Raw genomic sequence first — 11358 nt, forward strand, 5'->3', positions numbered from 1 at the left:
ATACTAATGATATATCCACGTAGGTAAGAAGTGTGTGACTCAGATAACTTCATTTTAATTCATTTAAATCTGGAGATAAGTCCAAACAACTTTAAAATGTTAAATAAGTAATGTAATAAAAATCTAGATGAAGTAGGAGGAAGCATAAGACCAATTTCTTTATTGTCGATAAACAATAGTGAATCAGTATTTGTGCATGATTTATATGTGGAGTTCAAACAAATGACTCAGTCTTCATTATTTTTTTTATTAATATTGAAGAAATTTTACTTCTTGCAGCAATAATCTCTCTCTACTGTATCAATCCCATTGGCATTCAAAATACCCTCCCATCTATAAAAGTCTTCTCTTCACTGCACATTGTCATCCAGATCTACTTACATTTCTGTACTTCCTCTCCCAGTCAAACTTCTCTAAAGGGAAAGCCATCTCAACTTTCTCACCTTCTAGTCACTCCTCAACTCACTTTAAACTGGCTTCCATCTCTACTACTTCATTGAGACTGTCCTTATTGAAGTTTCCAATGACTTCCCTGTTGTTCAATCTAATGACAATTTATTTATGGCCTTGTTTTAACTCAGCCTCAAACAGCAATCCACATAAGTAAGCATTCTTTCCTTTATTCATTCTCTTTTCCATGCTTCCTTGTAACCCTGCTCACATGTTGCAGTTTCCTTCTAACACTGGTGTGTTGTTCCTTTTCCTCTCCTGGCTATTAGTGTTGGTTCTCAAGATTTGGTCTAGGCCTTTCCCCTTCCCATTACATACCAAGACATTCTCATATACCACACATGATGTCATTTGCAGACAACTGCACCAGACCTTTCCTCTGACCTTGATTGCCATCTGATACTTACTATCTTATCTTAGAATCTCAACTCAGCTCAGTCTCAACAAGTTAAAAAAAAACCAACTCATTGTTTTCACCCCACCTTCCTCTGCCCAACATGGCTGTCTTCCAGTGGCTGGTATCACTGTCCATCAAGACATACAAGCAGAAAGAACGTAAAGAGAAACACTCCTTTAACAATCCATCACTATGTCTCATTTGTAGAGATTTTAAAGTATTTTAATTAGGCTGGTATCTCTCTCCACACCATGCCCCTCTCCATTCTTGGAGAGTGAATAAAAAGTTTATTCTCTACACTTTCTTCTCTTTGTGAATTCTTTCACCGCCCATGTCACTGACCACCCTAACATTCTGGTGGCCTATAGGGGGACATTCTCTATTGCTCCCTCTCTTCCACCATCCTGAGACTTGTGACTAGGGGAGCACTGGACAGCAGAAGCTCAACCCAGGCTAACCCTCTAACCCTATCTCTGTGAGATTTGGAGAAAGGATCCTAATCCTTCTCCATTGCTCTGGACTCAGCAGACTGCCTCTTCACCCATCTTCACGGCCAGTGAGAGGACTGGAAATTACTGGAAAGACAGACAGAACTAACCGCTCCCTGCAGCCACAGTCAGAAGATAACATTAGAACAAACTGCAACCTTGTGTTATGATGCACCAACAACCCACGAGCAACACAACAGCAATCCAGCACCCTTTTCTTAAATCCAATTATAATCCAATAAAAGCCCAAATCCCAAAGCCCTAACCCCTCAGGGCTGCTATATCTCTCTACACCTAGCCCTTTCCTTCCCTTGGAAAAGTAAAAATAAAAACACTTTACTCTCTGGAAAAAAATATTTTAATTGATATTCACATTTAAAAAAAAATTGAAGGAATTTTAGGCTACATCTTTTATATCAAAGAAACATTTATCTGAAACTTAGCAATTCAGTCCATTCTATTTCCATTTCTTATTCCTCCCTGCCCCCCATTAAATCTAGGTAAAGCTAAATTTATTACCCTAGTAAAAGCACTTACTATAAGACTCCTTTTAACAAAATGTTTAAAGTCTGTCCTTCTAACTTATATATTTGGGATGATACTTACCTGATATTAAGGATGGCTATTTCAATTCATGTGATGATTATTTTGTCTTTCTTTTGTACTTCAATGTATTTTTGACCTTTTTCTTTTTTTAAAGATTTCATTTATTTATTTTTAGAGAGGGGAAGAGAAGGAGAAAGAGAGGGAAAGAAACACCAATGTGGGTTGCTTCTTATGTGTCCCCAACTGGGGACATGCCCCGCAGCCCAGGCATGTGCCCTGACTGGGAATCAAACCAATGACCCTTTGGTTCACAGGCCAGCACTCAATCCACTGAGCCACACCAGCCAGGGCAGACTTTTTCAACATAATGAGTATTTGTCATTGTAATTGAAAAACACTTTAAATATGAATTCATTTACAATATCTACTTTATGAGGTCTGATTTTAATATATTTCAACCAATAGAAACATATTTTAAGAAAAGAATGAGTTCAAGGGATCATGGTAAAATTCTGAGTACTTTATTTCATTTAAATGACTGATACATGTTGGTACTAAATAAGTAGAAATGAGAAAACAAGTGTAAGATTATGTTTTTGAAAAACTGGTTATAGAAATTTGGCAAATAGACAATTACATGAACTAGAGTTGAATATTTGAATTTCAAAGAGCATTGATCACCTCCTACATCATTTGAAAATCAGTGATTTTAGTATCACGTCAGCCATATACTTTCTGGCATGGGGTTATCACAAGAGCAGGGCCCAGGGACCTGAGAAACTGAATTGTAGGATGCCTCCAACCAGTTAAAAAATGGAAAAAAGGAAACCACTGCTTCCCAGCAAAAGGAGATGACAGTTAGAAGGCTAATCGCACATTTTCTGTTTAGGGAAAAATAAGAGAGATGCAGTTTTGAATATAATCAAATGGAACGGTGGAGAGATATTTCAACAATCTATTGAGCAGTTATAAATGTGCGATTTCAGATGTGTGAACATTTACCTGAAACACCAGGACTAGTATCTAACCTTTAGGACATTACTCCCTAACTATCCCAGGTGGTCTCACATCCAAGTACTGACCAGGCCCGGCCCTGCTTAGCTTCCGAGATCAGATGAGATCGGGCCCATTCAGGGTGGTATGGCCATAGACTACTCCATAACTCTCAGTGAAATTTTGTTTGGTGAAGAAATATGTATCTTTCAGGGTTTATTTTCTTTTACTTCCAAAATAGAGAATGAATCCTTCTCAATCTTGAAATTAAGTGTTTACAATTTAATATATATATATTTTTAATTTTTATAGAATTTATTGGGGTGACATTAGTTAATAAATTAGACAGATTTCAAATGTACAATTCTATAACACATCATCTGTACATTGCATCATGCATTCACCACCCAAAGTCAAGTCTCCTTCAGTCACCATTTATCTCCCCTTTACCCTCTTCCGCCTCTCCCTAGCCTGCTTTCCCTCTGGCAGTCACCATACTGTTGTCTGGGATTCTCAACTCTCTTAATTATTTTTAAGTGCTAATTTTATTTATTCTTAAAGGAACTTCCAAACTGTCATTGTTACATCATCTATTAATTTTGTTTTAGCATATTTCAGAATTAATCGATAATAAGACCTTTGCAGCCATGGCGAGCTCTGACGTGAAACCAAAATCAGTAAGTCGTGCCAAAAAATGGTCAGAAGAGATAGAAAATCTATACAGATTTCAACAAGCAGGATATCGGGATGAAATTGAATATAAACAAGTGAAACAAGTTTCTATGGTAAGTTTTATGCCTCTACAAACCTGAACTCAAAATGAGTTTGTTAGATGGTGAAAAGTATGAAAAACAAAACAAAACAAAGAACCAGAGGATAACTGAAAAGGAATTCTTTTCCAATTCTCTCATTTTATTGAAAAGGAGACTCAGCCCGGAAGAGTGACTTTTAGGCAGACTGGGGAAAGAGGTGGTTCCTCAGCATGCAAATACCAAGGATTTTCTAGCTTTTATTGAACTACTATGCTCTGCTAAATGCCAGTTTCTTTTAAATTTTGACCACAGATTGTAAAGGGGTTAAATTCTCTTTGTTATGGTGATTATAGATGACAAAAAAAATTATTGCAGGACAACTCCTGACTTTGGTTGTGCTTCCCAGGCTTTCTTGAGAGATTAGAGACATGACTTCACTTTGCAAAGACTAGATCAGAATCTAGACACGGCACCAATTTATAGTGAGATTTGTAAAAAATTCATTTATTCTACAAGATAGTAGGAGACAGAGTTTTTAAGAATATTACAGAGTATGATATAAATATAGTATTCATAAATATGTTTTAATGCTCAGATTTGGGGTTAATAACAAAATGTGTTATTAACTTATTTATTTAGTATTTACTCTCATTTTTCAAAAATCCTCACCTGAGGACATGCTTATTGATTTTTAGAGAGAAGGGAAGAGAAGGAAAGAAAGAGGGAAAGAAACATGAATGTGTGAGAGAAACATCAATTGGTTGCCTCTTGTAGGCATCCCTAGCAGGGACTAAATCCACAATGTAGGCTTTTGCCATGACTGGAAATTGAAATGTGACCTTTTAGTTTGTGGAATGACCCTACAACCAACACTGGCCAGGGCTACTCTCCATTTTTTTGAGATTAATTCACATGTGGATTTTTCAGATCTCTATATTTTCTTCCTTCAATCTATTCTTTGGTCTCTACTTAATACTTCCTTTAAAAGTAGATAGGAGAAGGGATTGGAGGCATTACAGAGCTAAAATGTGACAGACTCTTTAATGGACATCAATTTGACAGATATTAGTAGGACTGGTGAGGAAAGAAGTTATAAACACAGATTAAATGAAGGTTTGATGACTATAATTTTCATATATAGTCATCCCTCTGTGTCCCAGGGGATTGGTTTCAGGACCCTTCCTGATACCAAAAACTCATGGATGTCCCTATATAAAATGGCATACTATTTGCATATGACCTATATTTTCAGATAGGCTATAGCAGGGTATACCTATATATCACTTTATTTGTGTGGATTGAGTATAGTGCTTGGCATATGGCAAATACAAATTTTGCTTTTTGGAACATTTTGAGATTTCTTTTTTTCAAATATTTTCAGTGAGCAGTTGGTTGAATCCACAGATCCAAAACCCACAGATGGAGGGGGCCAACTGCACTAATCTTCTGACATCTAACATTTTTCTCTGTCCCCATTACCAAAAGGTATTCTTCATTATTGTTTCATCTGTGACTTTGAAACAGAAAAAACACAAGCATGAACATTTTAGTGTTGTTCAGAAATAAACTTCATACGTTGCCTTAAATTGGGATGCCCCTAAAAGATATATAAGATCCAGGATCATAAAGACAATGTGATCATATAAGCACAGCTGCACCTCCACCTCCACACACAGTACTGTTGCAATTGAGGTAAAATCAGATTTAAGAGGACAATAAGAACATTCTTAAAGTGGAAGCCCCAAAAACAACCTAAGAAGGGTGTGTGTGTGTGTGTGTGTGTGTGTGTGTGTGTGTGTGTGTGTGTGTGATGAAAGAAAGAACAACCTTATTCACTGTATAACTTGGCAGTTATGGAGAGGTTCTGCATTTCACCTCAGTAGTATATGTTTATTAGGCACCTAACATGTGCAAATTTCTATGCAAAGTGCTTTAGGAAATAAAAAATATAAGCACATGCCTTATCTCAAGAACTTTAGTGGGCCGGTAGGAAGAGTACAGGATTTGCAATCAGTTTGTCCAAGGGTTGCAACCTGGCTCTGACCCTCGCTAGTGGCGTAATCCCAAACAAGGTTCTTACCTTCACTGAGCTCAACTGCAACATGGGCATGGCAGTGCCGCCATCAGACAATTGTCACAGCAATGAAATGAAAATGTGTTTGAAGTGCCTGACACTGTAGTGCTCAGTGATAATTTGTTGAGTGAATGAACAGAAAGTGTTTAATGAATGATAATTATTATTCTTATATCTTGAAGAAGATTACTAATGACAAGAACACCTTAAATAAGCCAAGATATAGGCCTTAAAAAAAAAAAGCACAGAAATTCAGAAGAAGATAAATATCACTTCCTTTGGGATCATCCTTTGAAAAGGCTTTGTGCCCCCGGAGGCATTTGCAGTGGGCTTTAAAGAATGGGGAGGGTGCTCACTGGAGACTTGTCTTGAGTGTCACAAACCAGCCATCTGAAGGGTGTGACTGAAGTTCTTTGTCCTGACCTGAGGCACTCACCCTTATGGGCAATATTAGTGCTACTGCTCTCCCCACCTCAAGGGAATTGGATTTGAGGACCATACCACTCATGTCTATAGTCTCTCGGGGTGAAGTATTCCTAAATTGAATGAGAGTGATTAAGTGAAACACTAAGATGAAAAAAATTATGAAAGAGCAAAGATGTTGAGTGCAGAACCAATATAGCTGTTTGGAGGCTCTGTCCCATAGGAAGTGGCTATGGATGTTCTGTAGAAGCAGCTGTGTACGTACGGTATCTTCACTGCACGAGATGGTGTTCAAGATCCTAGGAAATGAAAAAGAATCTGCTACTGGCCACAAGAGGAAGAGAGCTATAATGGTGCCTTAAGAACACCTTCCTTTCTTTGCTGAGGGCAATAGAAGCTACAAAAGGCAGGTTTGATATGTGAGAGAATTCATGACTTTTTTTTCCTGCGTATCAGAGGGCCTGCCAGGGTTTATCAGATATGCTGCCACCTACTTTTGCTGATTCCTAAATAAATGAGACAACAGAAGAAAATGGAAATCAGCTGTTGGAAATAAAGAATGTGTATTCCTTTATATTAATATTTCCCTTGAAAATTATGATTTATAAGAGGGGGCTATGACAAATGATGGTGCCTGTATGGGTGTTGTTGATGAACAGGATTTGGTTTTTCTAGACAGTGAAACTTGAATAACAGGTTATTGACAATGAGAGTACATCTCACAGAATCCAGGGGGAAAAAAATCCAAGAATGCACTGACGTGATTAAGAGGTCATAACATGAATCTGCAGAGGAATGGGAGAATAGTGTCCAAACTAGATTAGGCCAAACAATAACATAATCCAACCAATAAGATGTATAAGATAGAATAATGGGGGGGAAGTAAGAAAAGTTTGCTGAGGACTATATTCATGACTTTAAATTTCTACTAAAAATTGAGGGGTTTTTTTAAGATTTGATTTATTTATTTATTTATTTATTTATTTATTTATTTATTTTTAGAGAGAGAGGAAGGAGGGAGAAGGAGAGGGAGAGAAATATGAATGTGTGGTTGCCTCTTGAGTACCCCTCACTGGGGACCTGGACCACAACCCAGGCATGTGCCCTGATTGGGAATCAAACCAAAGACCCTTTGGCTTGCAGGCCAACACTCAATCAAATGAGCCACACCAGCCAGGGCTAAAAATTGAATTTCAAGATCAACTTGAAATATAGATGTGAGAAAATACATATGTCCCTTAGATATATCAAGTCTAGCTGCTTCCTTTAGTCACTCTTGCACCTCAACAGTCAGCTACAGGTGCTTTCAGAATGGAGTCTGGGGTTAGCACTATTCCTTCTGGGATATTACTTCTAGAAGTCAGGAAGTAAAAACATTTGAAATCATCTGTAAACATAAGAATAGAGTTTAAAGTGTTTTAAGAATAAAGTTTAGAGTATTGTAAATGAGAGTAAAGTTTAGAGTATCTTGGCCACTGAGTAGAAATTTAAATCTAAAATTTGGAATTTAGAGAGAAGCACTGAATTAGTTGTTTTGCCATAAGAGGATGCAACTTAAGAAGTTGTGTTTGAGTATATGTATAATACACCCAGTCTCTAAGAGCTCAAGTATTTTAATTTCATACGTTAATTTTTGATGTGAGTTATACTTTTAACTATTTGGTAATAAAATATTATATAAAATAAAACCACGTGACAATGTTTGTATTTTGGTTTTTGACATGTAGATTGATCGTTGGCCAGAGACTGGATATGTGAAGAAACTCCAGAGAAGAGACAATACTTTCTATTACTACAACAAACAGAGGGAATGTGAGGACAAGGAAGTCCACAAAGTGAAAATTTATGCTTACTAGGCCTTTGTTCTTTGCGTTACTTGGCATTATCTTTTAAGATTTCATTGTTAATTCTACATCATGGAAATGTCATTTTACAAAATAATTCAAGATACAGACTTCAATGGAATGTTCTGAAACACAAGAAGCCATGAAACTTGGTAGCTATTAACCATCCTGTTCTATTCTAAAATATAACAGCAGAAGCATTAAAGTCATACCTGTCCTGGTCCTGATCTTTTGATTCTTTTAACTGTAGTAAAATAACCATCATGCACAGGAAAAAGCTCCACTGGAAACCCTTCTGCTGGTCATGTTGTATACGCTACTGCTCTACCTGCACATCCCTCAGCCTTTACCACTTTACCAGCCCATCACTTTGAACAGTCAGGTCTGTATTTTGCAGCCTGGGTGCTTTCTCTTGCCTTGGGAGTCCTTTGCCTCTTGCTGAGTAATGCCAAGGGATGATGGCCCCTGGGAGCAGTCTTCAGCTAATGACCAACCAATGGGGAGGAGGTAGATAAATGCCCAGCAACCTGGCGCCTTGGGAGGAATCCACCTCAGGGGTATGTTTACACTGGTACCCAGTTTCCCCAGAAGAACTAAGCTCAGTCACCTGAAGCTGTATCTGACCTGGTAACATCAATCATTGGTTGTCTCTGTGCCCTGTTAGTTCCCCCATGCCTGCCAGGGGTTCTTATACTCCTGAATCACCTCCTTATACTTGATGTCTTATCCCAGGGTTGGCTTCTGGGTCCCCCACCTAGACAACTTATGCTCCAGTGCTGCCCAGAATTGCTGCAAAAACAGCTTAAGTGCTAATGAATGAGGAAGGCAAAAATTAACCTGTAAGACTTGAAGAGTCTCCCTCCAAATTATTGACTCTTGAGTGCTTTGAGATTAAATGAGTAAAATATATCCTTTTTACTTAACTTTTTGTCAGTGATAAGACTTTCTTAAGTTGTTACCATTTACAAGTTATGACCTTTCATAGATTTGTTTTTGGGAGAGGACACATATCCACCAATTAGTTCAACTTTGACTCCAGGACTATAGCCATGTGAAGGTTAGTTTTCCCAATTCAAAATTGTTCTGCTTCAGCACTTTTTCTCTCTGAACAAACCCATCATTAGAAAAAAATAAACAAATCGGCACACCTCTTCTATGCCTTCTCCAGTGTCCCTTGGGATCATCTCCAAAGACATCCATATCCTTACCCCAGGAACCTGTGTATGTGGTTCCTTAACATGGCAGAACAAACTTTGCAGATATAATTAAGTTAAAGAACCTGAGAGGGGGAAACTATCCTAGAATATCTGGGTGGGGCCAATGTAATCCCTTCCATTGGTGATGGAATCAGAGGTCTGAGGGATGTAAGGAAGGAACTAAGTACCAAAGGATGCATCCAGCCTCGACGAGCTGGAAAACACAGGAAAATGGATTCCCCACCCGCCCCCCACCCCAAGTCATGAGAAGGAAGGCAGCCCCAACAATACCTTGTTTTTCAGATTTCGGGCCTCCAGAACTAACAGAGAATAAATTCATGTCGTTTTACACTATTCAGATTGTAGTAATTTTTTACAACAGCAGTAGGAAACATACACAGATGAAGCAGACAACCCTCTATAGTTTTGGAATGAACATGAGCTTGAATCACGGTCTGCCATTTTTGACCATGGACAACAATTTATTACAGATAAGATCCATTCTGAGGAAGTTGGCCATGCAGTTTTTACCTGGAATGTTCTCTGTAATTATATCATGCCCACTTTCACCTCTCTTATTCAGCATAGTACTGGAAGTCCTAGCCACAACAATCAGAAAAGAAAAAAATATAAAAGGCATCCGTATTAGAAAGGAAGATGTAAAACTCATCAGTATTTGCAGATGACATGATTTTATATACAGAGTAGCCTAAAGATTCCACCATATAATCTATTTGAACGAATACATGAATACAGTAGAGTAGCAGAATAAAGATTTGATATCCAGAAATCAATTGAATTTATATACACCAATAATCAGCTATCAGAGAAAAATTAAGAAAACAATCACATTTACAGTTGCAACAAAAAGAATAAAATACCTAGACCCTGCCCTATATGGTTAACTTGGTTCGCGCATCATCCATAAACTGAGTGTCATGGGTTTAATTCCTGGTCAGGGCACATGCCTAGGTTGTGGGTTTGGTCCCTGTTTGGGTGCAATATGAGAGGCAATCGCTTAATGTTTCTCTCTTGCATCGATGTTTCTCTCCCTCTTCCTCCTTTCCTTCCTTCTCTCTAAAATCAGTAAACATGCCCTTGAATGAGAAATTAAAAAAAGAATAAAATACCTAGAAATAAATTTAACCAAGGAGGTAAAAAGACCTGTACTCAGAAAAACATAAGACATTGAAGAAAGAAATTGAAGATGCAAATAAATGGAAGCATATACTGTGCTCATGGATAGGAAGGATGAACATTGTTTAAATATACATACCACCCAAAGCAGATTAAATGGAATCCTTACCAAAATGGTATTTTTCACAGAACTAGAATAAACAATTCTAAAATTTATGTGGAAACACAAAAGATCCCAAATTAGCCAAAACAACCTTGAGGAAGACAAAAGTTGGAGGAAAACAAAATTTGAGGAAAACCTGATATCAAACTATCCTACAAGGCTATAGTAATCAAAACAGCATAGTACTGGCATAAAAACAAAGTTATACATCAGTGAAAAAGAATAGGAACCCATGTCAATATCGTCAATTAATCAATGGCAAAGGAGGCAAGAATATACAATGGGAGAAAGGCAATTTCTTTAATAAATGGTGTTGGAGAAACTGGAAGACACATGCAAAAAGATGAAACTGAATCACTTTCTTACAACACCTATAAGAATAAACTCAAAATGGATTAAAGACTTAAATGTAAGACTAGACAATATAAAACTCTGAGAAGAAAACATAGGCAGTAAACTCTATGACAAAACTCTTAGTAATATACATTGATATGTATTTTTGGATATGTCTTCTTGGGCAAGGGAACCAAAGAAAAAAGAAACATAGGACTATGTCAAACTAAAGAGATTTTGAACAGTAAAGGAAACCATCAACAAAACAAAAGACAACCTACTGAACGGGAGAAGATACTCACCAATAATACATCCTAAAACAGGTTACTCTCCAAAATATATAAGGAATTCACACAACACCAAAAAACAAAAACAAAAAAAACCCCAACAATTTGATTTAAAAAATGGGCAGAGGTCCTGCATAGACATTACTCCAAAGAGGACATACAGATGGTCAAGAAACATATGAAAAGGTGCTCAACATCACTAATCATCAGGGAATTGCAAATTAAACCCACAGTGAGATATGACCTCACACTTGTCAATAAATCAGCAAACAAGT

The 11358-nt window shown here is 37.4% G+C and overlaps 1 protein-coding gene and 1 pseudogene across 1 annotated transcript; one reads left to right on the forward strand and one right to left on the reverse strand.

Annotated features, from left to right (window-relative positions):
- Positions 1-2913: 2913 nt before the first annotated feature.
- On the reverse strand, positions 2914-3033 carry LOC129087710 (uncharacterized; annotated as a pseudogene).
- A 480-nt stretch (positions 3034-3513) lies between these two features.
- MEIG1 (meiosis/spermiogenesis associated 1) lies at positions 3514-7979 on the forward strand. Its single transcript, XM_054590648.1, has 2 exons — positions 3514-3659; positions 7851-7979. The coding sequence occupies exons 1-2, from the start codon at positions 3522-3524 to the stop codon at positions 7977-7979; spliced, it is 267 nt and encodes an 88-aa protein (XP_054446623.1). The 5' UTR covers positions 3514-3521.
- Positions 7980-11358: the final 3379 nt, after the last annotated feature.

This window comes from Pteronotus mesoamericanus, unplaced genomic scaffold, assembly GCF_021234165.1.
Source record: "Pteronotus mesoamericanus isolate MK-2021 breed Mesoamerican mustached bat unplaced genomic scaffold, CSHL_Meso_final contig_130, whole genome shotgun sequence".
In the NCBI taxonomy this organism is placed as follows: Eukaryota; Metazoa; Chordata; class Mammalia; order Chiroptera; family Mormoopidae; genus Pteronotus; species Pteronotus mesoamericanus.

Bases quoted from the DNA above. Each gene is read 5' to 3' on its own strand.
- MEIG1 (XM_054590648.1), top strand. From the start codon at position 3,522: ATGGCGAGCTCTGACGTGAAACCAAAATCAGTAAGTCGTGCCAAAAAA. The intron at 3,660-7,850 runs GTAAGTTTTATG...TTTGACATGTAG, and splicing joins AAGTGAAACAAGTTTCTATG to ATTGATCGTTGGCCAGAGAC.